The following is a 26,149-nucleotide window of genomic DNA, read 5'->3' as shown; positions in this document are numbered from 1 at the left end:
TCACCAAAATTAACCGCTAAGAGGAATCACCCACGACGACGTTAAAAACATTTCACCGCGTCAACAAATATATTTGCGCACTTCTGGCCGTGCGGCAGCGGCAGGAGGCCCGCGGCCTGGCCCCCGCCCGGGCGGCGCTGCGCGGGAGGCGGCACGGGCCCCTGGCCCAGGCCCACTTCGGACACCGGCTTTGGCAGCGCGGGCAGCCCGAGGCGCTCACCGGGCGGCACCGCCTCCCCTCGGCCAGAGGACGCGCTCGTCGCTCGCCACTCGCCCCCCAGCGCCTCTGGAGCCGCGCCGAGGAAGCACAGAGCGACCCGCAGCTGCGAGCCCCCGGCGGAGGAAACCCCGGCCCAGCCGCCGCCCGGCCCACTCCCTCACGGTGGCGCATGCGCCCACGGCCGGCGCTCTTTTGCCCAGCCGGGCGGCGGAGTGGCGGCCTGACGCAGCGGGAGGCAGGTGGGTCCGGCGCTCTTCCCGCGCCCCTGCCCGCACTGGCGGCCGTCCTCTGCCAGCGTGGCGCCCCGCCCCGCTCAGCCCCTCTCCCCCAGCCCGTGAGGGTCGCCCCGCTCTTGCCGTTCCCCTGGAGCCCGCCTCGGTCGCTATGGCAGCGCGGCACGCCCGGGGGCGGCCTGGGACCACTCTGAGGGGCCGCCGCCATTTTAAGTCCTGGCGCCCCCTGTCCCGGGGAGCCCCGGCTGCTCGGGCGCTCCCTCGGCCGCTGCCCGCCCTCCGGCTCAGGTAAGCGACTGCAGCGTGCTCGGCACGGACAAAGAAGGACCTGAAACGCCCTTCCGTAGCTACTGCCTTTAAGTTCTCTGGCGATGCCACGTTCCCTAGTGATCTGAGCAGAGGCCCTCCGTTCGGAATTGAACACCCCCTCTCTGCGGGAGCTGCCCTGCTCCCTCCGGCCTGGCTGCAAGGCAGTTCGGCTCTTCCTGCCGGCGTTCCCGAGGTGATACCCCGGGATTTAACTTTCGCCAAGGCGTACATCTTGGTTTCCCTCTTCACAACAGTATTTCCATGTTTTGTAGCAGTTGTGCCCTACCTCTAATCATCACTTAATCGCCTTTGAAAAACACCGCTCAGTCAGTCCCCTTTGGAGTTGAAAAAGCACTTGTGCATATGGCATATTCTTCAATCCAGACACTGGATAATAATTTTTAGATGTAGCTGTTTCTGCTTTTGCCAACAGAGTGTAAGTACGCTCATCAGTAGATTAACAAGAAAAGATTACCAGCTATATTAGTAATATATACTTAATTTTTTCCCCTCTGCACCCGCTCCCTTGCTTTTCTTTCAGAAAGAGACATGTTTTCAGGAGGCCTGCACCTCCATTAGTGGAACTTGAGCACTACATCTGTGGAGTAATTAATCCCAAAAGAATATGTACAAAATAAATCAGAGTATTTGCAATTACGTATTACTTCAAAGCATTTTTCCATCTCTTGTTTTCATCGGTAGTTTCATACGTGGAGCCGCATGTGTAAGACAAGAAAGATGAAATATGTTAGGGAGACAGTCTTCAGGGCCAGATGCTGTAAGAATATCACCTTGGAGATATAATTAGCAATGTAATCCTCTCTCATTGTGTGATTGCTTGGGTGGCAGCATAAACTGATCTGAATAGTGTTTTTTCCATGCGTTTGAGTAAATATTTGACTTCATTGTAAATCCAATTATACCACTATAAGTATTTTTTTGGTAATAGTTACGTTACAAATGAAAGAAGTAAAGAGTAGAAATTGTGAAATCTGACATGGATGAAGTTAGTTGCTGGGAAGGAATGTGCTACAAATAATATTTAAAAAATGGACTGCAAGTGTCAGATAAGGTACAAGTTTGCTTATATCTTTCAGTCCCAGAGAGCAAATTTATTCCCGGTTTCTGGCAATATAGTCCCACTTTTCTGAATGGAGAGTATAGTCTGCTGGTTTATTTTAATTTTTCTTCCTGCTAGTATATGATTTAGAATTAAAGACATACCTGTTTAAAGAGTTCAACTAGGCAAGCTGAGTTTCTCATTTACTTCACCAGGTGACTCAGAAGTCCCTGGCTAGGTATTTTTCTGCATGCTGCAGCGACTGCTCAGCTAGTGGCCACCCAGAGCTGGATGGCTGTTACAGACTGCTGGCCTCAAAGTGCTCAACCAGGTCACCTGTACAGGTAATTGATGTCTGTAACATGTAAAACAAGTACATTTCAAAATGAACTTGGTCCTTTCCTGTTATTGTCCTGTACAGTTAAAACCACCTGCCTAGTTTGAAGCAGTTCGTTGCAGGTCTTTTCCCTCCAGCTGAGGAAGGGTCCTGCCCGTAGCAAATCCTGAGCACCTTCTTGCTGCAGCCAGCCACCTGAGGCACCATGCTGGAGGACCGGCATCAACAGTGACACTGACTCCCCACTCCTTTCTTAGATACATTTCCCAGGCATAGATTTTCTGTTTCTTTGTGAAACAAGGTTCAGATTCCAGAATTGCTTAAGCAAGTATACAACAAAACCCAAGTTATTTCTAATCTTGTATTCTGTGGTTATTTTTTCAAGAAAATACAGAAATTTGTAAACATTTCTACTCCTGATCTTGGGTAGCTTGTTATTGTTGAAAATAAGAAAAACATATAAAACCATACTAATTTCCTCAGTTTTCTCTCCACTCTGGAGTTTTTCCTGGCCTTAATCCTATAATGGATACACAAGGGGTATACAGCCACTTGTAACTCTTGATCTCTGGTCACTTCCATTAAATTCCTTTGACCTCTTTGGTTCTTCACTCAGTTTCCTGAGTTACAGAGCCTGACCATTTTGTTCCTTAGCAAAAAGCACAAGATAAATGCCTAGAAGGATTCGGTACCTTAGAGGTACTTAATTTTCCTAACATTTCCTCATTTCCTTCACCTATCCTGCCATTTTTGAACAGTTAATCTACTGTGCATGAACTTGATGAGTGTTCTGCATACTCACAGCAGGTCCGATGTTTCATAGAAATTATGTGTGCATTAAACAGTGCTTTTGCAAACTAGCTTAATATATGGTAGCTCTTCAGAAGTTCTGAAATTTACAGAAGAAAGATTTCTTCCTAATTTCTGTTTTCCAACAACTTGACATTTGCCAGTGATTTCAAAGACAGCTACCAACCCAGAGCAGACCATTACTGGATGAGGGCTTTACAGCTATGTGGGTACCACTCTGCCATGTATGTAGAAAATGAGCTATTTCACAAAGCAGAGCTAGGCGGGATTGCTGTAGCTCTCCTTTCCTTTTTATATATATATATAGTTTAAGCTGTGATTTTTGTTTCGTTTTAAAGCCTGTGGCTAAAAAGAGTTTCTAGACTTTTCTTAGGCTTGTTGTCACCTTTTGCATTGCAGGTCCATTGAATGACCTGTGAGTAATACTTGATAAAATTCTTCAGTTTTAGAACTATTTTTTGATTTTAAATCTTTGTATAACTATGCTGTCTTGACCTAATATTTCACTACGTTTCCGTTTTATCTTTTATTGGCAATTTTAGGTAATGGAACAAACATGAAAAGAGAGACTGTCGGAAGTACAGATGATGAAAGAGGACAGGGATCACAGGTGGGCTGCTGCTCTGGAGTCTCATTAAGAGGCCAAACACACATATATTTATCTCACAGCTTCAACAGTGCCAGTGTAGTTGACATCTACCAAAGAGAAGTTTTGACCTGCTTTTATGATTGATTTGCATACATTTATCTCACAGCTTCAACACTGCCAGTGTAGTTGACGTCTACCAAAGACGTTTGACCTGCTTTTATGATTGATTTGCCATGGTACTGCATTATGCTTAAGGGGCAGTAAAATACATATCTATAAAATCTAAAAGCAAAACTTAGAAAAAGACTTTAATAACATTTCATGCAATTTTAGAGTTACACAAAACTAAAGCATTCACTCCAGTGTTTCAATACAAGCTGAAAGGAAAGCAACATTAATTGATTTTTATTATGCGTAATATGAGAGGAGCAAAAGCAAAAGGTGAAGCTAGAAACATCCATTGCCAGCTAGGAATCTAAATACATAGTTTGTACTATAGTAAATTTAACCTTCAAGTAAATTAGGTTTTAGTAAACTTTTAAGTTTTAGGATAATTTGATGTTTTGATTTGCTCTATGTACCAGTGAAAACAGTGCAGTCTAAGCAGAAGTCAAACATTTTAATTGCATCCGGCTCCTTACAAGACAATTTAGACAGTTTTCTACCAGTCTAATCTGATAAATTAGTATCTAAGGTCACAGAACAGGTGGATTTGCTAAGTCCAATGTAAAGCAGCCATGAGGCAGCCCATGCAGTGCAAGAGAAATAAGCTGCTAGAAATCCAGTGATCCTGTTCTTACCTAAAAAGCTTGTTAGTATCTTCAGATGGCAGTCATAGTTCAATAGAATTTTCCAGAGGATTTGGGATTCTTCATTTTGTTTAAATAGGAAAATGCCAAGTCTAGAGAGATAAAGATGATTAGTCACAAGCATCCCACCTACTCTGTGTATTCTTTCATTGGAAATGGCAAATTATTTCAACCTAATGTTTAACTCCCCCTAAAAGCCATCTTCATTTACCATAAAGCCTTGTCTTGACAAAGATATGACATAGCCTATTTGAACAAATGTGTTTGGCACCAATTATTGGCACTAGCTAAACTTCACAGATTACTAGGAAATACTAGTTCTTCAGCTGAATAAGCTGCCATTAATATGGAAGAGTACAAATGTAGGAACACATATAAAGCGCAACCCAGCAAACATGTAACACAAGTTGATATGACAAAGCAGTGGGCTGTTGCACTGAGAATCCAAAGTATTCAAGAATTATTTTCCCCTCTGGAATCAAATAGGTAAATTGTGTTACTATATTATCCATATGAAAATGAACACAAAGAACGTCAGTGACAGCTTCTCAAATGTGAGCATTTAGAACTTCCCCAAAAGATTATGCTTATATTAAAAAATTAATTAATATTTCTTAATGATCCAAAGTTGCTCTTTAGTCAACTAAAAAAAAGCTGAATTTCTCCATTTCCTCTTACAAAATGTTTTACTAGGTGCTCCATTTGTTTTAACATATATTTTGTGTGCTGACACTTGTAGAATCTGTGTGTCCCTTTACTTGTAATTCTTAGATTCTGAATTCTAGAGCCACTTATATAATGACTATGAACAACACGTGATGAAACCAAGAAACCGTGCTGCTGTTGGGGAGTATTACTTGTGCAGGGATCTTCAGACATGGAATCTTGTCAGTGCTTGATCTAACTTGGGAGTCAGCCCTGCCTTGAGCAGGACATTGGACTACATGACCTCCAGTTCTTTCTGTGCTACATTTTCCATAATGCTAGTACGGGTTCCTACTGTCTTTTAATTCCCAGGAATTAAAGCAGTGATGTGCTTTGCTTACAGCTTGGGTCCACTCTCACAAATACCTAAGCGAATGCGTAATTCTGTGTGCTTGCCGCCTGGTGCTGAGCAGGGCTGCTGGAGGCAGTGGGGCTGTTCATCAGTTCTTCTCACACGGGATTTGCGAGGATCAGTGTTTTGGAGGTTTTGAGCCCTCCAGTTCCACTGATAGGCTGGGGAAGCCGTGGGTGCTTGGAATTGAAACTTCTACCAGCACAGAAAGAAAGATGTGCAACTTAGGATTTTAGGCTCTGCAGTCTGTTCAGGTTTTTTAAGTACCTGAGGTCCCTTACTGTGTTTTCCAAAACTGTGTACAAATCTTTTGAAGCCCGCCCTATTTTTATTTAAGGGTGGGGTTTTTTTGCAAAATGTCCATACATTTATATAAAATTATGTTTGCTGTTGTCTCAAATGACTGGATGCAGTTTAGTTCATGCATGTGACTTCCCCTCCCCCCCCCCCCCCCCCCGCAAGATTAGTAAGAAAATAGATGTGTAATTGTAAGGACTACTTTGTTAATTGGTTTCTGTTCTCGGTAAATCAATTTTTCTATAGGAAAGTAGTTGGATTCTTCTTCTTTCTATTTTTATTAGCAGTATACAGCAAAAACCTGACTACAAAATTTATTTCTGAAAATTAAGAGGACTAAATTGTTTAGTTATATGCTCCATCTGTATTGGCTAAAATTAAGGCAGGTGGTTAACTGAGGTGATGTTTTTGGAATTAATAAGGTTGGCATCAGTCTTGAGTTATCTCAGAAGCTTGCAGGTGTATTTTGTTTCTAACTAATTGGGAGGCATTTTTAATGATGAGCACTGAGTATCACTTAACACTGGGGATTTTTTAATAAGACAGGCAGGGAAGTGATGGAAATAAATGAAAGCCTTTATTTTGTCAGCTAATACTTAGTGGCTGAAATTGATTTAGTAAGAAAGAATAAGATATCCTATTTTATGTAGCTTGTTTTATTGCTTTATATGTACAGTATTTAGTTAAATCACTAAAGTCTTTGGTTTTTAGTAGATTACATCCTTTACGTTCAGATGAAATTATTTTTGTTACAGTTTTGAGATACTACTTTTGATGCAGTTAATTTATACTCTATAAATACTTTCAATAATATGCTATGCTTTATTGGGTGAGGAAAAAAATGTTTTGTTCCAGGTCTAACCAAGGTAACAATGAAACATCTGTCTCTTCTTTTCATGGTGTTTCAAAATTAATGTTATGGGTTTAACTTTGATTAATGTAACCTCACAAAATTATCTCTGTAGCTATCTACATGCTTAGTTGTCTGATGCATATAGGCACACATACATATATTTATTTACTTGTGATTGACAATAGGAAAATAAGGTGAACAGAAAAAAAGAGATGGGTGGTTCAGTTATTAAAATACCAGGTTGGTGTGGCCTATTTGCCTCAGTCCCTTTAAAATCTAGGTAGACACAGAAAGCAGTTTATGGGATGATTATCTGCATGGTCCGTAAGGCACTCCTCATACAGTCTTAAAAGAAAAGATAGTTACCGGCTCCTCCCAGATTACTGTCGTGAATCCAATTAACTACAGGAAATACTGTGGTAACATCATTCAGCTTCTGTTCTGTAAAATGTGAATTACCTACAGTGTATTTCTTGTGGTTGATAGCTGCAACAATGAAGGGATCAGCAATCACTTATTCTTTCTGCAGGGTAACAGGTAAGGTGTTAAATTGAAATTATTGAAACTTGATTAAAACTCATGTAAATTTATTATTTTCATTAGATGAGATTTAAAAATAATTCCTTTAACTTGCAGAGTTCATTTTTAAACTTTCCCACTTCTGAATGCTGTTAAAATGCATTACTGACAATATTTCATTCTTCTGTATGTAGTCAGTCTTACAAGTCTGATAGCCTCTTTGTAAACACGATACTCACAATCAAGAGTATCTGAGTCACCAGTTTCATTTGTAGAACAGTTAATATATTAATTTTATACCACCTCCTTTATAATTCTCATTAGTAATTACTAGCTGCCAGTCTGTTCAAGGTAGTATAAAATAACTTCTGTAAACTATTGGGTTAACAGTACCACAGAAAGCTGATGTGACTTAAATAACATGAACCAAGTCAGTTGGTAGACCTGTCCCTCAGTTTGGCTTGCAGTTTTGTGCCATTTATGTGAAAAAAACTATGAATAGCAAATACTGAATCACCAGACCAACACCTACATAATCTTCTAATGAATTATATTCTTTTGTTCCTTTTTTATGTGAAAGCAGTTACAGTCCTTTGTAAATGTCAGTCTTAATGATTAAATTACATTCACCTTTTACTGAAACAGATGGGGAATATTTTTTTCCCAAAAGAGGAAAAACCTCATACAGAAATAACAAATCAGTTCTGTTTGTGGTCCTGGTGAAACCACTGGAGTCTTAAAACAGTTGTAGTATTATTCTGCTGTGTAAATTAGATATAACTAAACTATATGGAAATTTGTTTGAATTATTACTTGTCTTCTGTCTGTTCTCTGTGTGTTTTATTTTCTTTTTTCCGTTTCTTGATGTTTGCTTATAGGTAGTAAGCATTTCAAATTTCAAGTAAGCCTAGGGAATTGAGGTTTGTGCCTAATGAAATATGTGCGCTTGATGCTAAAACTGCCTTGAAGACTTCTGTTAATTGTAGTGTAGGTATTTGTGAAATGTCTACTCTCAACAAGTTTTTTTTTCCCGATACATATATTAGAAAAATCACCTTTGCCTTTTGTTTCATTATTCATAACAATCAAGCTTAACAAAAACCTGTTACCTACAATTTTTACAAAACTTCAGAAATAAATGCTTTGTTTTTCCTGGCAATGTTAAAATTGGATAGTCTGTTGGAATTTAAAAGACAGTTTCATTTGCTAGTGCTTCCTGTAGAAGTGACTATGCCTCAGCAAATTTATATTTTTCTGTTAAAAATTTTCATTATCTGCCAATCTTAAAACATCAGATATAAAACCTGAATTTAGAGACCAAGTTATAATTTCATAGCTCTTAACTTCTTGATTAAATATCAACAGTCTTCCCTAAACTATCATGTTTTTGCTTAGTCTGAGTTATCTTTAGTTCTCTGTCTAAAACATCTTAATTAGTGCATTTTGCAGCACTTTGCATTTTGGCAATGAAACTTTATCCCATATGATCTTATATTTAGACAAATACCTTGTTGACTTCTGTGGGACTGCTCACAAAAGCAAAGCTTCTCAGGAAGATAAGTATCTGTAGAATCAGGTCAAATTTTAGAGAAATTTTAGAGGTGTTACCTGAGTGCTTAGGTACTCAGCTAACATGGCCCCTGCCTGCATCTGTAGTTAACTGTGTTCCCTTAAAAATGTGGCTGCTGGGTTGTTACTACATGTGACTGCAACAAGGAGAGAACAGATTCTCTTTAGAAGACAAGAAAATAGTAAAAATAACCTCAAAATGTTATGTGACAGGCATCGGCATTTGCCTGTATTGTAGGAATACATTTGAGGTTTAATACTGATTTTATTATACACTGATTTTTTTTAAAATGGAAAGCTTATCCAAGATTTTTTCATGTTAATACATAAAAGAAATCTTCTTGAAATGTGTGGTCTGCTGTTGTATTCTTGTTTACCAAATCCACACAAATATGGAGAGATGGCACCTCACTATTAGTAGGCAGTTACACAGAAAAGCAGTGGGGAGTTTTACAATGGGATTACTGTTTGTGCCGGCAGCTGAACTGCCCCAGCTGGAATCATTCCGGTCTGGAGCACAAACTCTTCTCTCTGTTTTGAAAATGTGTTCTGAATTAAAAGATAGTAATTGCATCTATTAAATAACCATCTTAGTTGCTAAGGCAAGGTGATACCAGCATCTTCTTGTCTCATCACTTTTCAGCTATATAATTGTTTTCTGGCTGCTAAAACATTAGGAATTACTCCTTTCTCTCATTTCATTCTGGAGCAAAAATTCAGCCCAATGACTGGAAGCCACTGATTTTCACATCCTGAAATGCTAAAAGAAAAGGAATCTTCTTTATTAAAAGGCAGAGCGACACCTAAGCCAGTTGCTAATTTGCTACCTGCATTGCTTGTTTGCTGAGTTTGTACTGCAGCCCGTTGGGTGAACCAGTGATGTATGGTTCCTTTATGCTCTTCCTCTGTGAGTCTGCCCACCAGTTAAGTTGCAGAACCTGCTTGGTTGTGGATCCCTGATCTCCCAGTTGTCCTGCTCGCTGCATGGCACTTTACTACTCAACCTGTGCTTTTATTCCAGAGGAAATGCATGTGGGCAAGAGGCAGCTTTACTCCTTAAAAGAATGTGGAAGGACAGGGCGATTTTGCCTATGATAGCACAGCGTGCTTATACTATTGACTCTGCAAGAAACTTACCTCTCTGCATGTATGAAGCAGTGAGTAGGACTTGATAGCTGTCATGTTACCAAATGCAACAAGAGACTCAACAGTGCAACCAACAGGCCACGACTAATGTTATGTCATTTCTGTTAGGAATTGGTAAGCTCAAAAGCAGACACATACACCGACCCCCCCACCCCCCTCAAAAATACACAGATGTCAAAACAAATACAAAATCCGCATCTGGAGGGTACCTCCTGAAGTATCCCCTTTAATACTTGACATCTAGTGGTGTATCATGATTTCAAGAGATCCTTGTTTCCATAGGTGGTGTGGTACTGCTATTTACTTCAGTCAGCCAACAACACAGACGTTATTTTTGCTATGTTTCGGTTTCATTAGCGGTGTTGTTTATGCATGCTTAATGACATTGCTTCCTGTTATCAAACATAAAGACATGGAACATCACCTGAGAGACTGTTCCATTTCTTTGATCGGGAAACAGGGATTAAAAGACCAACTTCTTTGCTGTCATGGCAATAGAAATGCATGTCAGAGATAACTGAGCAGATTATCTCTGATATCAGATTAAGGTGGTATCTGATTGACGTAAGACACGTGACTTAATTCCCTCAGGCAGCTAATGAGGACCATGACCTGGAATAACGCTCCAGGCTTGTTTTTTATCTCCAGCATCTATTAGGTGTTCATGTGATGAACAAAATGCTGAAGAGGACCTTTTAAAAACTAAGAATTATCCGATACGTAGAAGAATCAGGAGAGAGTTGTTTCTTTTATCCAAGTACTATTTTTACTTTTCATACATTCTTGCACAAATAAAAAGTGTAACACCCTTGTCTAGTAACATCAACACTGAAATAGTGCTTCCTGTCCCAAATGACATTTTACATCTGTTCAAGGGAGTGCAATATATCTCTGTAATTTGTCACAATCTTACTTAACTTTTTTTCATAAATAAATATAAAGGAATTGCGCACATTGATCACACTGTGCAATTTAAAACATCTGTCAAGAAGTGAATTTAACAAACTGAAAGACATGCAGACAAAATATTTAAGTCAGTTGGAACTGCTTGTTTATACAAAACTTGAAATATGGATTTGGTATATCTGCTGATATAAAATTGGGGGAGGTCTAATTTGTTACACAGGAAATAAACACATTATTTACCTCTGCCATTTAGAACAGTCTTGCTAGTATTTTGTAATTTTATAGGTATATCGTCTTCTGCATTAATATACATCTCTTCCTGTTTCAGTTAAGAGTCCTTGTCAGCCTGAATTCTGGTTTGTTGTTTGTTTGGTTTTTTTTTAAAAGGAACACAGTTTTAGATGATAGAAATATCTCTGATATTTAATCTCATTTTTGCTAATACTTGAGTACAAGGAAATAGGAAAACTAAACAGTCATACTGGTGTGATTCTGATGCCTGTATGATGAGACATGTCTGTTTCAAATGTTTTTATGTTATCTGGACAAGCTATTAGAATTTTTAGAGACAACTGTCTGAGAAATAGGTATCAACAATTTTTGTTAATTCAACCCTATTAACTCTAAAAAGAATTTCTGGGGATGAAATAATTTGTTTAGCTACAAAATTTTCTTTGATCATGAAAGCCATCCCTTACTGATTTCAAAGTCCACTGGAAAATAATAGAGGTTTTGGAACGTCTCCAAATAGAATGCAATTATGTGCAAATATTACTGCCTATTTATTAAAGGATTTACTTTTAAAAGTGCAGAGTCACGTGGTCAAGTAGCTGAGTAGAAAATGCTCCAGATACTCTTTAGTCTTTGTTAAGATTCATGTTAATTCGTACTCTTAATAATGCAAGTACATTAGAAATGCATTTCTGAGCATCACTGAAGTTTCAGAAGGCCTTTTGGTTTTCACAGACAAATGTAATTCTCATCTTATTGTGACAACTGATACAGCAGTATTAAAGGGTTATTAATGTGTACGTGTATTCTGTTCCCACCTCTAAGCATCTTGGAAAGGACAGAGCTGCACTAGCTGATGTTGTGGAATAAAGTCCATTAACATTGTTGGAATAATAATTTATTCAAGTACATGGTAGGTAATGTAATATCTAAATTAAATTATATTTGAATACATTTAAATATTTACTTTAAAAACAATTATGCAGCGTTACAGATAAAAGATGGACAATGAACAGCAAGCAGTTAACACCACAATTCCAACACAACACAGGACTGTTATACCACCTGATCCACACAATGGTTTTGGTTTTTTTCTTTGGTTTTTTTTTGTTTGTTTTGTTTTGTTTGTTTGTTTTTTAAGCAAATCTGTCTTTTAAAGCATTATTTATACTGCTGAATCCTATTACTGGTTTTGCAGAATTTGAGACTTAAGGTTTGTGCATTTAGTAAAGTTTCTATGTGCTTAGTTTGGTAAAGTTTCAGATGTACTTAGTTTGGTAGTAAAAAAAATGCTCTTCTGTTATACTTGCAACTATTTTCCTATGGAGAGCAGAGAAACAGAACAGTTATACTGGGTAAGAATTTCTACTCAAGATGCATGTAAGCAATTTATTTGAACATCACATTGACTGATTAATAGATTCACATTTACAGCTTTCCTTTAGCTTTCTTTTTGTCAGATAGGTTTTCAGAGCAGGACTTATCTTGTGTTAGAAATTATATTGAAGCATGAGAAAAAACTTTCTGCTTAGACAGACTTGTGTTCAGTTTTCTTGTTAGAAGTGAATTGTCATATATGTGACTTCAAACTTGGCAACAGACTAAAAGCAAGAGCAGAGGGAAGAAAGCAGAGAAGGCCTGTAGCTTGTGGACAATCTGTTTGGCAAGTATCAACTAAAATTGTAAATGGTGTGACCTGGAAATTGTGTTGCTATTTATGATATTACTAGCTTTAATGGAACTGTCTCTTGCAAGATTTCAGTTCAAAAACTGGTTGTATGTTTACTTTTAAGAATTTGAGAAAATCAAGATGGCATTACATTAAATGCTTTTAATTGGGTGATTCCTGTTCATATAAAAAAAGCCGTTATAAAGTGCATATTCAGCCAAACTCCAGAGCTTGAAAGACTCAATCAGCTAAACTTTTAATTGGTAGAACACAGTGAAGCTGCTGAATTTAAATGCACACTAGAAGGAAAGTACAGTCCATATCTGACTGGCCAAACCTTAAGTCTTGCACAACTTGATAATCGAGCATCAGGTACTCAGCTTTATTTGCATTTTTGAGCTTGTTGTAGATTTTCAGTGAACATATTTGCTGTTCCAACAGGTACTGCAATGGCTGCAGGAGCTTTGCTGCAAAATGAATTACCGTATTCTTCATTGCTAGAGAGCAGTCTACATCTTGCAAATATGAGTTCAGGTAATAATTTTTCTCTGATACACCATTCATATAAAGTGCTCAGAGAAATTCTGGGGAAAAAAAAAAAAGAAAAAAAAAAAATTCCATAGAAAATTAAAAACCCCAGAAATCTTATCCCCCATTTATAAACATGTCTATAACAAAACCAAACTGCATTACTTTGTCATCACCATGATGTGTTAATATGTTGAGCTTTTTGGTAACTTGCATACTGTCAGATCTCTTAATTGAAGAAACTGTGATTTTTGTTTTCAGAAACTGCCTAGCTCTTTGAAAATACAAACATGCCTTCAAATGACTTATTTAAACTCTTATAGGATGTTAATTCTTTCTTACTGTTTTGGGTGAATACTTGCAAATCCTGCTTGATTCAGTAGGAAAATAATGATGTACAGCATTTTATTTGGCTCATTTCTGGATCCACTGTCATTTGATATATACTCAAAAAAAGCTTCTGGGAAGAGAAAGAGAAACAAGAATTAACTATAAGAAAGCAATAGAATTAATTAGAAAATATTTTTCATGTTTCTTGGATATAGGTAGCACTCAATCTCCCTTCATCTCCCTTCTCTTCCAGCCAGCCTCCAAGATAAAAGCATGTATAGTCTTTTCCTCACCTCTTGTTATCTTTATTGCTGAATTAGAATAGTCAGGGTTTTGAGAAAACAGCTAACAGTCAGCTTTAACATTTTCTTTTTCTCATAAAACATCACTACTGATGTTTCAGGCCTGGTATCTACAGCAAACCCTACCATGTCTCTCTTTAAGAGCTGGGGTGCAGTACTCAAAAGTCAGCCACTCAATTTCTGTTCAGTCTTTAGGAGAAATGGTGGATTTTAACCTGATGAATTTTTATTAAAGAGAGCTTTCTCTTATGCAAATTACTGTCTAACAGTTACTGGTTTTGTAATGCAAAAAACCCCACAGACTGAAGATAGTATATATCTTTAGGAAAATGCAATGGGATTAATTTAATTATTGAACAAAGTTATGGTGGGTTTTCTTGATTTCCCCAGTCTTTCTCTCTGACTTGCACAGTCTAATGCAAGTCTAATGCACAGACAATGGGATGACAAAGTATTTTTAGCGTTGCCATAGTCTGTTCTCCACATAGTTGCATGAGAATTTTGTGCTTTTTAGAGTGTTGCAATCTTTTTGGCCAGCTCATTCTCCTTCTTAGCACACTGGAAGCAAAGTGGGAGGCAATTTGCCACCTAATGTCTACCTTCAAAAGCCTAAAGCACTCAACTGATACATCTTCGCCTCCCTATAATCTGCTTTATCTCAGTCTGTAGGGCTAACAGCTTTGCTTAATAAAAAAGCTGTGCCCTGAAAAAAAATAAGCCTTTTGTTTTGAATAACAAATTGTGTTTTGTTAGAAGATACGAATGGTCCACAGTGAACAGTCTACAATTCATCATGTACTGAACCATTTCAGGAGGAACACACTAATCCCAATCATTACAGAGCTAATGATGCATTTTGGAGCAGCTAAGTGGAGGAGTAGAGGTGGTTGTGGAATGTTAAACCAAGAGGTGGGGGAGTATAATGTATTTACTTACAGATTTCTCAGGAATCAGAGCCTCCAGCTACATTTTGATTGTTCTTTTGAATTTAGTATTTTGTGTCTTAGCGAGTTCTGAATGCATGGTATTTACAACTATCTAAATACTCACATTGTTTATGGAAAATTTTTTGGTTGTTCCCAGTCTCCTTTCAAAATTATCTACTTGAAATGCAACTATTTTCATCAAGCAGTGGAACACTCTGTCCCAAACTATTCCTATAGAATGGAGCAGCCCCAAGGATAGCTGGCAGCAGTGCCTTTATTGTTAGTTACTATGGAGACAGCTCAGCCCATGCTGACTAACTGCTGGAGTACATAGAGGATGCACAGCTCTTTGCAACTTCAGTGCTGAGGAACTTGGATTTCCTATCAGTGCATCCTCAGCAGCCTGCCTAGACAGTAGCTGGGGCTGGTCAGTCATGCAGGGTTCGCCCCGAAGACGTTCGGCAGTGAGTATATTTAGCAACTTCTTCCAGGGTCGGAGACATTCTTCCTCCGATCCTCTTCTTCGCATAATCCAGAGACGCCGGAGCTCGGTTGTAGAGGTACTCTCGTCATCAACTCACCGGGTTATGGTGGCGATATCGTCTCTGAGCCCTGAGGAGCTGGATGCAACTTTTCCTGAAAAAAAAAGTAAAGTACTTTCATTAAGGCTGTTGGCAGTTCTGGTATTTTTTTGGTATTAAATTAATATACTTTTGTTCTGTTAACTGTATTTTGTATATGTGCATAAAATACTGGGGTTTGAATTTTTTTCCTGTATTTCATATTTTGTTCATTGATTCCTTGTTCAGGGATTAATATGTGTTTTTCACTGTTACAGCTCAGAAAGAACAGATAAAATAGAAGCATATATGCACACATACATACACAAGTATATGGCTAAGTATTTTCAGTTTCAGGTGGAAGAGGACTGTGATGTGTTTTTCTGTTGCAAAGGATATCACATACTTCTAATATCATCAGAAAAAACAAAGATAACTGTGAGAACAAACAAATTCTGCAGTAACACAAGCAGTTTTTTCTCCTCAGAATCCTTACTTCAAGTCTGTGTTGAAAAATGAGCCTTAAATATATATTCCATATATTTATGCTGTTTGTAACTTCATCAACTTAAGATTGAACTGATACTTTTAAGGTGGAGATGAATTTTTAATCTTCCTTACTAAATCTGTTTTTGCCTGTGTTCTAGGAAGTTCGAGGCGTCCAACAGCAAAATACACTAAAGTAGGGGAGCACCTTCGCCATGTCATTCCTGGTCACATGCAGTGCTCAATGGCATGTGGTGGACGTGCTTGCAAGTATGAAAATCCAGCTCGATGGAGTGACCAGGAGCAAGCTATTAAAGGGCTTTACTCTTCCTGGTAATAAGCAGCATTTACTCTCACTAAATGTAACTGCATTGATTGTATTTATTAAAAGAGAGAATTCAAAGGAAAGTTCAAAATCCAGTTTTTAAAATCAGCTATTGCTAAGTTAAGTATAAAACATAATGATAGCTTGATTCAGAATTACAGCTTAACGTAGCCCGTAATGACCACTGTACATAGCCCAGTAAAGATGATGAAAGTTTTCTACCTGTCAAGAATTATACAAAACCTAGCCTGGGTTATGAACAGTTCTTGCTAAGGTTTACAATGCAAATTAATTAAAACGTATTCATAATAGAATTTAAATGTAAAAATATTTACTGAACGTGAAATAACATGTGTGTTCAAAAGCATACTCATATGCGGTAATAGTTGCATGAAATGTGTCTTTACAGTCTTGCTGATTTTCTTGTAACAGCAGATGTTCTTCAGAAGCATACAAAACTTAAAGCGCCAAACAAAGATCTGAGTCCAGATTATATTCAGAGGGAATTTTTTAATGTCCATTGGCCTGGCATTTAAACAGTTCTAGTAATGGTCTTTGATATGTTTTATCTGTATCAACAAGATTTATCACTGTATGATGGTAGAATTTCTTGAAAAAATCATTTCTAGTTAATCAGCAAGGTATTTCTGTCTGTCTTGAATGTAACATAGTATTCTTATTTTGGTAGATTCATACTCAAGAAGTTATTAATAACAACATTATTATCTACTTTACTAATTTCTCAGGATAACAGATAACATACTGGCAATGGCTCGACCCTCAACAGAATTGATTGACAAGTACAACATTATTGAACAGTTTGAAAGGTAACAAATTTAGTTATTATTTATTGTAGATGTTACTAGTGTAATTCCTGATCCATTTTCTCTTTCAACATAGATTTGGCTTGTTGATAAAGATCCTTTCATTTTAACGATATACAGGTAAAGATTTATTCTCCACTAAGAATAAATGTATTTCAGAAAATAAGGGATAATGAGATTTTGGCTGCGTATAATACTTTGACTCATCTATTCCTTCCTTAAGATGTGGCATAAAAACCATAATTAACCTTCAGCGTCCTGGGGAGCATGCAAGCTGTGGGAGTCCACTGGAACAAGAAAGCGGCTTCACCTACATTCCTGAAGCTTTTATGGAGGCTGGAAGTAAGTTCATTCCTGCTGCTGTTCCTCATTAATTACTGATTTTGGCACTTACAGATATTTTTACTTGAATTCTTGTGTGTTAAAAGCAGCTATGTAAGAAATGTTACACAAAATGGGATCTAAACATGAAACTTGGCAAATACAATCAAGAGTAAGTACACATTATTGAAGATCGTATATATGTAGAGTGAGATGGAGGGTTTATGTTCACATCTTTAGAATAAAGAAAGGACAACAGCTAGTTAAATTTTTCTTTTTCTTCTGAGTTCGCAAATACATGAGCATTAATGGTGTTTCAAATCCTGGTACAATTCATGTTTTCTTATCTAGACTGTAAAAGGTTATTTCATTTGAGGGCATTGTTATTGGCAGTATTTTTGTGTTTTTTGTATTATGGTGAGATGAGAAAAAGCATCTCTCTGTAAGAAAAAGCTTTTGACTGAAGAAGTGCTTTTATTTCTAAAAAGAAAAAATTACCCCACCTATATATAGCTCAGTAATTTTGGTATGAATCAGTCAGTTCTGTTACACCTTTTACATTCAAGTTGAACTTCAGTTTGACATATCTTTGCTAGCTTCATGAATTTATCAAATTTCAATAGCAAGCATACATTGAAATGGGAAAACAATCTCTTGCAAACAATATGTAGTCAGATTCTAAGATCCATTATGCAGTTTTAGTACTATCATTTATTATTAGTCATCTCTCTTCTGCATTTATTACTGGAAATTTCACATTTGATACAGCAAAAAATAACTCTTTCTTTTTATTTTAGTTTATTTTTATAATTTTGGATGGAAGGATTATGGAGTGGCATCTCTCACTACTGTACTTGATATGGTAAAAGTCATGGCTTTCGCCTTGCAGGAAGGGAGGGTAGCTGTTCATTGTCACGCAGGACTTGGTCGGACAGGTATGTGCTCTACTGCAAGATCAACGGGTTTTTTTCTAAAAATGCAAAACAGTGTCTGGTTATAAATTATTAATGATTTTTTTAGATTCTATATCATTGCAAGATGTACATCTGTAAAATGGTTAAAAATGCTGAAGAAATTTGTGAAAATTATCTGAATGGCTAGAGATGATCAGTTTTAGTATATGAGAACCAAACCTGTAAGATTAGAAAATGTTCGTGTCTGTATAATAATTCCCCGTTACATTGAAATGGAACAGTTTCTTTCTGATGGGGAAAAATTCACCTAGTACACTTTCATTGTCCAGTATTTATGACATGTTTACAAACCTGCCATTCATTTTAGATCAGGTAGGATTTGGTGGAGCAGCTAAAATGTCATTTACTTCTTTTAAGACCTTTTTGCCTATGTCCTTCCTGTGGAAGCCACCATCCTGTGTTCACAAATGGTGGAACTCCTAGAGATGCTGTGGTGAGAAACTAGCTCTCACTGAAACTATAGTGAGAATGGGTTTACTATCTTATGGTCCAACAAATGCAACTATACTTAGGTAACAGCATCACATAATAGAGGGCATAAAGCTGTATCTTTACCTATATTGATTTTTATCCTGTAGTTCCACTGAGTATTTGTTTTGGTCTGATAGTTCTTCAGCTAATGCTTGTCTTATATTTTCCAGGTGTTCTGATAGCTTGTTACTTAGTTTTTGCAACAAGAATGAGTGCTGATCAAGCAATTCTTTTTGTCAGAGCAAAAAGGCCTAATTCTATTCAGACTAGAGGGCAGTTGTTATGCATCAGAGAATTCACTCAGTTTTTGGTTCCTCTGAGAAACGTGTTTGCGTGCTGTGAGCCCAAGGCACACACAGTGACGCTGTCCCAGTACCTGACCCGTCAGAGACATCTGCTTCATGGTTACGAGAGTAGGCATCTCAAACATGTGCCAAAACTTATTCATCTTGTTTGCAAATTGTTGTTAGACCTGGCTGAAAACAGACAAGTGGTAGAGGCAGAATTGTTAGATATACCGGATCTCTCAGCTGAAATTGAAAAGACTGTTTCTCAGTTGGTATCCACACAGCTAGATAGAGAACTTGCAAGGCAGGACAGTGATATGTCAGACTCCTCCCACACCCACTCATCCACTTTCGAGACCCAGGATTCTCTTTTCTCCCTGGGACATGAATGTGATCCTCTTTGGAAAAGAAGGAATGTTGAATGCCTTCAGCCTCTAACTCATCTAAAAAGGCGTCTAAGCTATAGTGAGTCAGATTTAAGGAGAACTGAGTTTCTTTTAGAGCAAGGAGAAACTGCATGGACAGTACCTGCTCAGATACTACAGTGCAACCAACCCAAGCGGAACAGCGGTGAGGAATGTTCTGCCACAAGTGAACAAAAGCCACAGCTGGATTTAAATAAAGAGGCATTAGTGCGTAATACATGCATGTTCTGGAGTCAAGGTAAATTTAATTTGGATGGACAAAAAGATGGATCCTCCCTTTATCACAGAAGGAACTGTACGAAAGAAGTACAACGCAGTAGAACCTTTTCTTCAGGTCTAGCATCTCTCCACAATACCAGGGAACCCGGAACACCAAGGCATAATTTTACCAATGAGATTGGTCATAGAAAAGACCACAAGACTAATATGTATAGCAGAAGAGTCTATGTCTCTGAGGACTCTTCTTCTTCTTCTTCTTCTTCTAAAGTGAACTTTTCCCTTGGATATGAAAGCCAAGGTAGCAAAGATGTGTCAGAGGCAATTCCACACATTGTTCTGCAGTCAGAATTAAGTTTGGAAGCCCGAAGAGTTTTGGCAGCAAAAGCACTTGCAGATATAAATGAATTTCTGGGAGAGGAGGAAGTGAAGCAGAAGGTAGAAATGTGGCAGGTAATTTTAGACTTAATTCAATGTTGTGGGCTCTGCATATTTCACCTAGGTTAATTCCTAGGATGTCAAAAATCCCACCATATGCTTTGAAATGGCATATTGGGACACCAGTTTATACTGTGGCTCAGTAAATGACGGTACTTGTAAGTTATAGACCAGTTCTTTCAAAAGCAAGCAAAACACACCTACAAATTTGGTCTCTAGCAGGAGGTTGGAATGTTATTTTTGGCTGTGTTCATCATTTTACTGATGAAAATTGTTGCAGTTATCTGTGGTTGTAACTTGGCTGCTGGTAGCATAAAAGTACTACAGATTTTAAGGCAGCCCTGTGTTTTTAATCAGTGCTTTCTCAGAACTAATTAGAGGATTCTGTGCTTAAAAGAATTTAATAGAAAATTTAACTGCTTATCCTTAAAACTCAAGTCCTTCTTGCTTTGAAGTTGGAACCCAAAGCTATATGTATTCTATTAGACAATTGAGAGGTTCTGAGCTGCACTGTTTATGTCATTGTTCTGTTTTAAAGAATCACTTATATTGTTGCTGATTAATGTTGATGTTTTGAAAAACACTAGAATGTTCTTTTTTTTTTTTTTTTGTAACTCCTAAGTCTTCTTTTTTTATTGGAATGTAAGCAGCCAAGTGCTACAATCAAAGAGAATGTTGGCAAAAGTAAATAGATGATGCGTTTTCAGTTTTGCTTTGCTTTGTTTTTTAAGAAAGAACTGAATTCTCGAGATGGAGCTTGGGATAAAATCTGTACCGAGAGAGATCCTTTTATCCTCTGTAGCTTGATGTGGTCCTGGATAGAGCAGCTGAAAGAACCTATTATATCCAAAGATGATATTGACATGCTGGCAAAAAATTGCACAGAATCACAGGATGCACTTTACTTACTGAGAAAGGTAGGTATTCTATATATCATTTCATTCTTTTAACTGCCAAGTACATTTTGCTGATGTGTATTAAAACTATTAATTTACGGCCTTTAGGCAAGGGAATTGCACTTTTAAAAGGCAACTTCAATGTCTTTAAAAATCAGAATGAGGATTACTTTGGTATTGATTGTATTATTTCAATTGTAATCAATACTTGATAACAAATATTTTAAGAAACATACCAGATACTGTCTTTGAACACCATTCAGTAGAAGCTCAGTTTCAGTGTATTTCCCTGCAAATTCTGCAGTTTGAGATCCAGAGGCAAAGATGAGAAGTGTTTTCTCTGTGACTCGATGTATGGCTTTTGTTAACATCACACCTGGCAGCTGTGCTTAATGGTTGTCATATTTGCTGTGCAAACATGTTAATCTATCAGCTTTGGAAGAGCTGGGGCAAGGAATAGGAAGAATTTGCCAATTCAAGCAATCAGAAGCCAGGCCAAATTCTACATAAGTCAGAACTGTGGTCATCTGTATTCTGAAATCCTGATGAAAAACAGGTGTTTCTGATCCAAACTGTTTAACTGTGCTTTCCCCAAAGGGCTAGATGATAGGTAATATCATATATAATAGTAATAATAAAAAAATCTCCATTCTTGATCTCTTTAATTACACAAATTAATTTCATAATGCTTTGGGAATTCTTTGTTTCCAAAGTATTTATGAAGATAATAGGGCCTCTTTTATCAGCCTCCAGATACCCAAGAATACGGCTACTAATCAGTAGGTGGTCAGAACTTCGTGTGCAGTCACCATCTTCATGACATGACATTCAGAATTCCTGAGTTCATATAAAACCATCATGTTTCTTCCTGAAGCATTCTTCCACTCTATTAAAGTTTTAACTTTCTGTTTGTATTAAATTAAAAAATAACTGCTTGACACCTGTTATAAATAAATGGAAAAGGAATAATTCATGGGTTTAAAAAAATTAAAAAATACTAATTTTATCTTTATCCTATATTACTTCAGAATAACAGAATAGTTGAGTTGGCAGGGACCTCTGGGTATCTTCTAGTCCAACAGCCCTGCTCAAAACAAGTCAACTAGAGCAGGTTGCTTGTGTGACACATGCTCCAGTCCCTTAATCATCTTTGTGGCCCCTCGCTGAACTTGTTCTAGTATGTTATATGTCCCTTTTGTACCAAGAAGCACAGAACTGGACCCAGCACTCCAGACGTGTCACCTCCATTGACCTGCTGGCAGCTGTCTAATGCATCCCAGGATGCTCTTGAGCTGCCTTTACTGCAAGGGCCCATTGCTGGCTCACATTCAACTTTGTATGCACAGGGACACCCAGGTTCTTTCCTGTTAATCTGCTCTCCAGCCAATCAGCCCCTTATACATACTGGTGCATATTCAGCTGCACTTCCCAGAAATCCCTCAAGTTTTAATTTAAGTTTCACTCTTAAGAGACCTGCCTGTGTGGAGATCTGTCTCCCTTGGAAAAGGGCTAGGGACTAGCAGCCACAAAGACACTTACTCCCCTTTATGCATCCTTGCTAGCTACCCAGGTGTCTTGCTGATGGTGAAAGAGACTTGGTAGACAGAGAGATGCAACTTATCCTATGTTAGCTGCAGAAGAGCCCTAAACATGCATAGCATTTTGGGCTGAAAAGACCAAATCTCGCTTTTTTTCTATGCCAATTCACATGAATGCTACTGTTTATATAGGGGACCTTGAAAAATAAGTCTCCAGATACATGCCTGACCTCCTAGAGTTTCTCCCATCATGACTGAAATAATTATGTAAAGGCTCTTTAGGCTTGTGAAATTCCCTCCCCAACTCCTACACCTGAAGGTTTCAGTATGGGAAGGCACGGTCTGCTATTGAAACAAAACCTGAAAGTTAAATGTTTTTCATGGAATTATTTCTTCTAATAGCTGCTGTTCCTTTTACCCACCAGGAACAGTGTCAGACTATCCTTTGTATTTTCCACTGTGTGGTGAACTTGCAAATGCTACCAGCTGATGTGGAGGAGGCCTTACTTGCTCGTGCTATTAAAGCTTTCACTAAGGCAAGCAACCATTTGTCCATGACATTGTGTTTATTTGCTTTAAATCATGAAGGGTGAATCAACAGAGCAGGCCACTGTGCGAAAAATTACAGTAATTCCTTCACACTTAGTGTACTCATGCTTGTCCATTTCAGAGTTAAATTTTATAATAATCAGCCTTCATGAAGGGTTGAAAATATTCTCAACATAATTAAGTGCTGTATCTACAGCCTTAATCCTTTAGTCTCATTTTCCTGTTTCTGGATCACTGCCAATTCATGAACTTCTTCAAATTAGAGAAAAGATAATTTTTAAGTGGGAATAACTAGTCACTGAGAGTAGCTTACTAAAGGCTTTGGTAGTTTCTGTACTATTTGGAATCTTTCCATCAGATTAAATAATTTTCTGAAGTTACGTTACAATTCAGTTGTGTTTCGGGCCCTTAATATAGGATGTATATAACTAACTTCTGCTTTTGGAATAATTTAGTAACAGTGACAGGTTAAACTTGCTATTGCTCAGCTTGGAGCTGCTTACTTCTTAGATTCAGCAGGTGAAATTTTGTGAACCGAACATTCATCCTACTGCTTCCTAATCCCTTGTAAATCTACAGACATGTCACCTGTTAAAACACTCATGGCATTTGTCTTTCTACTAGTTTGTTTTAAAGTCTAGTCAGCATAAAATTGAAAATGATCAGCATTAAGTACTCAATCATGAAACATGTATTTTCTTTGATAAATCTTAAAAGTTTGAAAAAATGGTTATCTACTTTGCATTTTGCTATATGACATCTGTTAACTGAACTTAAATTTCTCCCTTTTATTAGACAAACTTGGATTCTGAAAATGGACCATATGTTTACAGTACCTTGAAAAAAGTATTTAAACAGACACTGGAAGAAAAAAGAAAAAGGCTTAAGGAAGGAACAGAGAATCACTCTTGATTTCTGCACAGCTATGCTGAAGAATTAGATGGGCCTACCAAATTGTTTTGCATTTTCCAGCTACTGTATTTTGTGCTATCTGGCATGATTTACCTAACTTGAGGTAATAGTAGTTATTAACAAAGCATTTTATTTTTTTAGAAGAAGTTTTAGTGACAATTGTTTTATCTACACAGTTCTAAGGAACAGCTCCTGTGTGACCGTACTGTAGCATTTGGATTCAGGTACTGTGCTTTTATATTGTGAACTGTTCTCTTGTTTTCGAATGTCTTCATTGGTTTATAAACCCTTGTCATTGGCAAGCAATGTTATTTTCAAGTTATGTGATTGCCATAAGTTCAGTGCCATGGTACACAAAGGTTTAATGGATTGAGTTAATATTTATGTATTATGTATGTTTACATTAATGTTATGTGATTGTACTGAACTTATTAAATTCCTTTTCCTTTTAGAAAGTTTAAAATAAGACTAAGAGTAATAATTAACAGATCTTGAGGTCTACTATTGACAGCAGATAATTTTTTCCTTTAGATGTCCTAAATAATTGTCACCAGTGTGTTTTTGAAGGGTGTGGCAGTAAAGAAATACATTAAATATATTCATCATGAAGTTATCAAGGCCTTAATTTAGATTTTTGTGGCTAAGAAATCTTTGAAGTGTTTTTAACAGAAAATTGATTGTGGCATTTTAAGTGCTTTGAGTAAGAGTATAGATCTTATTTTAACTTACCAAAACTTAATAAGGATCTAAATCTGTCTGTACTTAATGTTCAGCAAAACCATGCATAAATAAGTGTAACAGTAATACTAAAAATAATTAATTAATATCTTATTATTTTTATCTAATAAGACAGAAACAACTGACATATCATCATGACTGCAGTTTTTGATTATAGACTTAGGATACAGGCTGGAATGCCAGTTTGCAGGATTAACAGTCTATCCAGTTTGATATATTTAAATAGTTAAGAATCTGTCCTTCTCCAAAATATTTTTATTCAGTACTGTAAATGACTAATATTTAGAATTAAAAACAGACCAGTTTAGAATATGTATAAATTATACATGCTTCAGCTGTACAGATGATTATATATCAATTTCAGATCCAAACAAGTACTTTGGCAGAATTATCCTAAAGTAAACATACTTGAAAGTAAAATTTTGTGTATGAATCACATACACGAACGCCGCTTTGCGAAGAGGCAAGGCAACATAACAAGCAGTTTAACATTAGCCAGCATATCTTAGCAGTCAGACCTGGCAATACTAAGATGTACTTGCAGGTGTCTTAGTTTCCCAAGAAATTATTTCAGTTTACTACAGTTAACAGCTCCAAACAGCTTGCACCAATTCCTGGTATTATACACTTCAGGTGTAGAAACCAGCTCAGTATTTCTAAAATGAGTATAATCAACAAGGACTTTCAAATAATATTGGACTCAGGTAGAAAAACCTTTCTGAAGTTAATGTCATGTGTTAGCAACTGAAAAATAACCTATGTGCAGTCCATATAACTGGACATTGTAAAACTGTGTGCTTTTTTATTTAGTACATTTTTTGGTTCACTGACAAATGCAGTTGTAGTTATGGCTGAACTGGCTACCATGTCTAATTGAACCCATCATGGGAAAAAACAAAAATAGCCCATCTAAATGAATAATCAGACCTACCTTAGCAGCAGCCTGTTAATTTGTGATCTGGCTGATATTAATGCCTAAATAGCAAATACTCCTTTTCCCTACCAATTCCTTGTGCAGTAAACCTGACTCAAAGCTTGGTGTAACACATTTCTCTTTATACTCATTGTGAGTGCTGCCTTGTCATGCTGACACTATCACCGATGCCTGCTGCAGCAAAATGGCCCTCATATCTGCCTGCTGATGCCTGTGGGTGAAGCCCAGGATGGCATGTAGGAGCAAGGCAAGCGTGTGTTTATTACCCTGCGTACTCTCCCGTGCTCTCCAAATTTAATGAGTAGCGGAGGGGCCTGGTGACCTCTTGGCTGGCTCCTTGCAGCTCTCCAAACACTCTTTCTTTCCAGGCTGTGTGCAGGATTCCTCAAGGAACGGGTGAACCAACATAGGGCTCCTGGGGGTTTTCTTACTGGGAGAGCTCTCATGTGAACAGGTGAAGCCCTTGCTAAAGCACTGGAGGGAAAAACCATCATTCATGCTTCTCGGAGAGAAGCGTTAAAACCCCTCTCCCTGTCATCACTTTTAGACCTTGTT

The 26,149-nt window shown here is 37.6% G+C and overlaps 1 protein-coding gene across 15 annotated transcripts; it reads left to right on the top strand.

Moving 5' to 3' along the window:
• The first annotated feature begins 201 nt into the window (after nucleotides 1–201).
• Nucleotides 202–24,535, top strand: PTPDC1 (protein tyrosine phosphatase domain containing 1). Of its 15 annotated transcripts, XM_037386582.1 has the most exons (13): nucleotides 376–459; nucleotides 2,038–2,166; nucleotides 3,512–3,579; nucleotides 12,546–12,608; nucleotides 13,056–13,148; nucleotides 15,908–16,079; nucleotides 16,818–16,898; nucleotides 17,119–17,237; nucleotides 18,014–18,151; nucleotides 18,832–20,042; nucleotides 20,759–20,944; nucleotides 22,887–22,997; nucleotides 23,806–24,535. In XM_037386582.1, exons 5-13 carry the CDS (start codon nucleotides 13,064–13,066, stop codon nucleotides 23,920–23,922), a joined length of 2,220 nt encoding a protein of 739 aa, XP_037242479.1. In that variant the 5' UTR covers nucleotides 376–459; nucleotides 2,038–2,166; nucleotides 3,512–3,579; nucleotides 12,546–12,608; nucleotides 13,056–13,063; the 3' UTR covers nucleotides 23,923–24,535. The 15 variants fall into 15 exon arrangements, with proteins under 15 accessions (XP_037242473.1, XP_037242482.1, XP_037242480.1 ...); XM_037386585.1 differs by lacking the exon at nucleotides 2,038–2,166 and having other exon boundaries at nucleotides 351–459; XM_037386580.1 differs by lacking the exon at nucleotides 12,546–12,608.
• The last annotated feature ends 1,614 nt before the right edge of the window (nucleotides 24,536–26,149 follow it).

The sequence above is a fragment of the Falco rusticolus genome, chromosome 4 (genome assembly GCF_015220075.1).
Source record: "Falco rusticolus isolate bFalRus1 chromosome 4, bFalRus1.pri, whole genome shotgun sequence".
Taxonomy (NCBI): Eukaryota; Metazoa; Chordata; class Aves; order Falconiformes; family Falconidae; genus Falco; species Falco rusticolus.
Note: the sequence above shows the minus strand (reverse complement) of the source record. Positions and strands in the feature narration are given on the sequence as shown.

Coding starts and splice junctions, on each gene's coding strand:
- PTPDC1 (XM_037386575.1), top strand. CDS start 15,135: ATGCAGGGTTCGCCCCGAAGACGTTCGGCAGTGAGTATATTTAGCAAC. Junction 16,899..17,118: donor ATTATTGAACAGTTTGAAAG/GTAACAAATTTA, acceptor TCCTTCCTTAAG/ATGTGGCATAAAAACCATAA. Junction 18,152..18,831: donor CGCAGGACTTGGTCGGACAG/GTATGTGCTCTA, acceptor TATATTTTCCAG/GTGTTCTGATAGCTTGTTAC.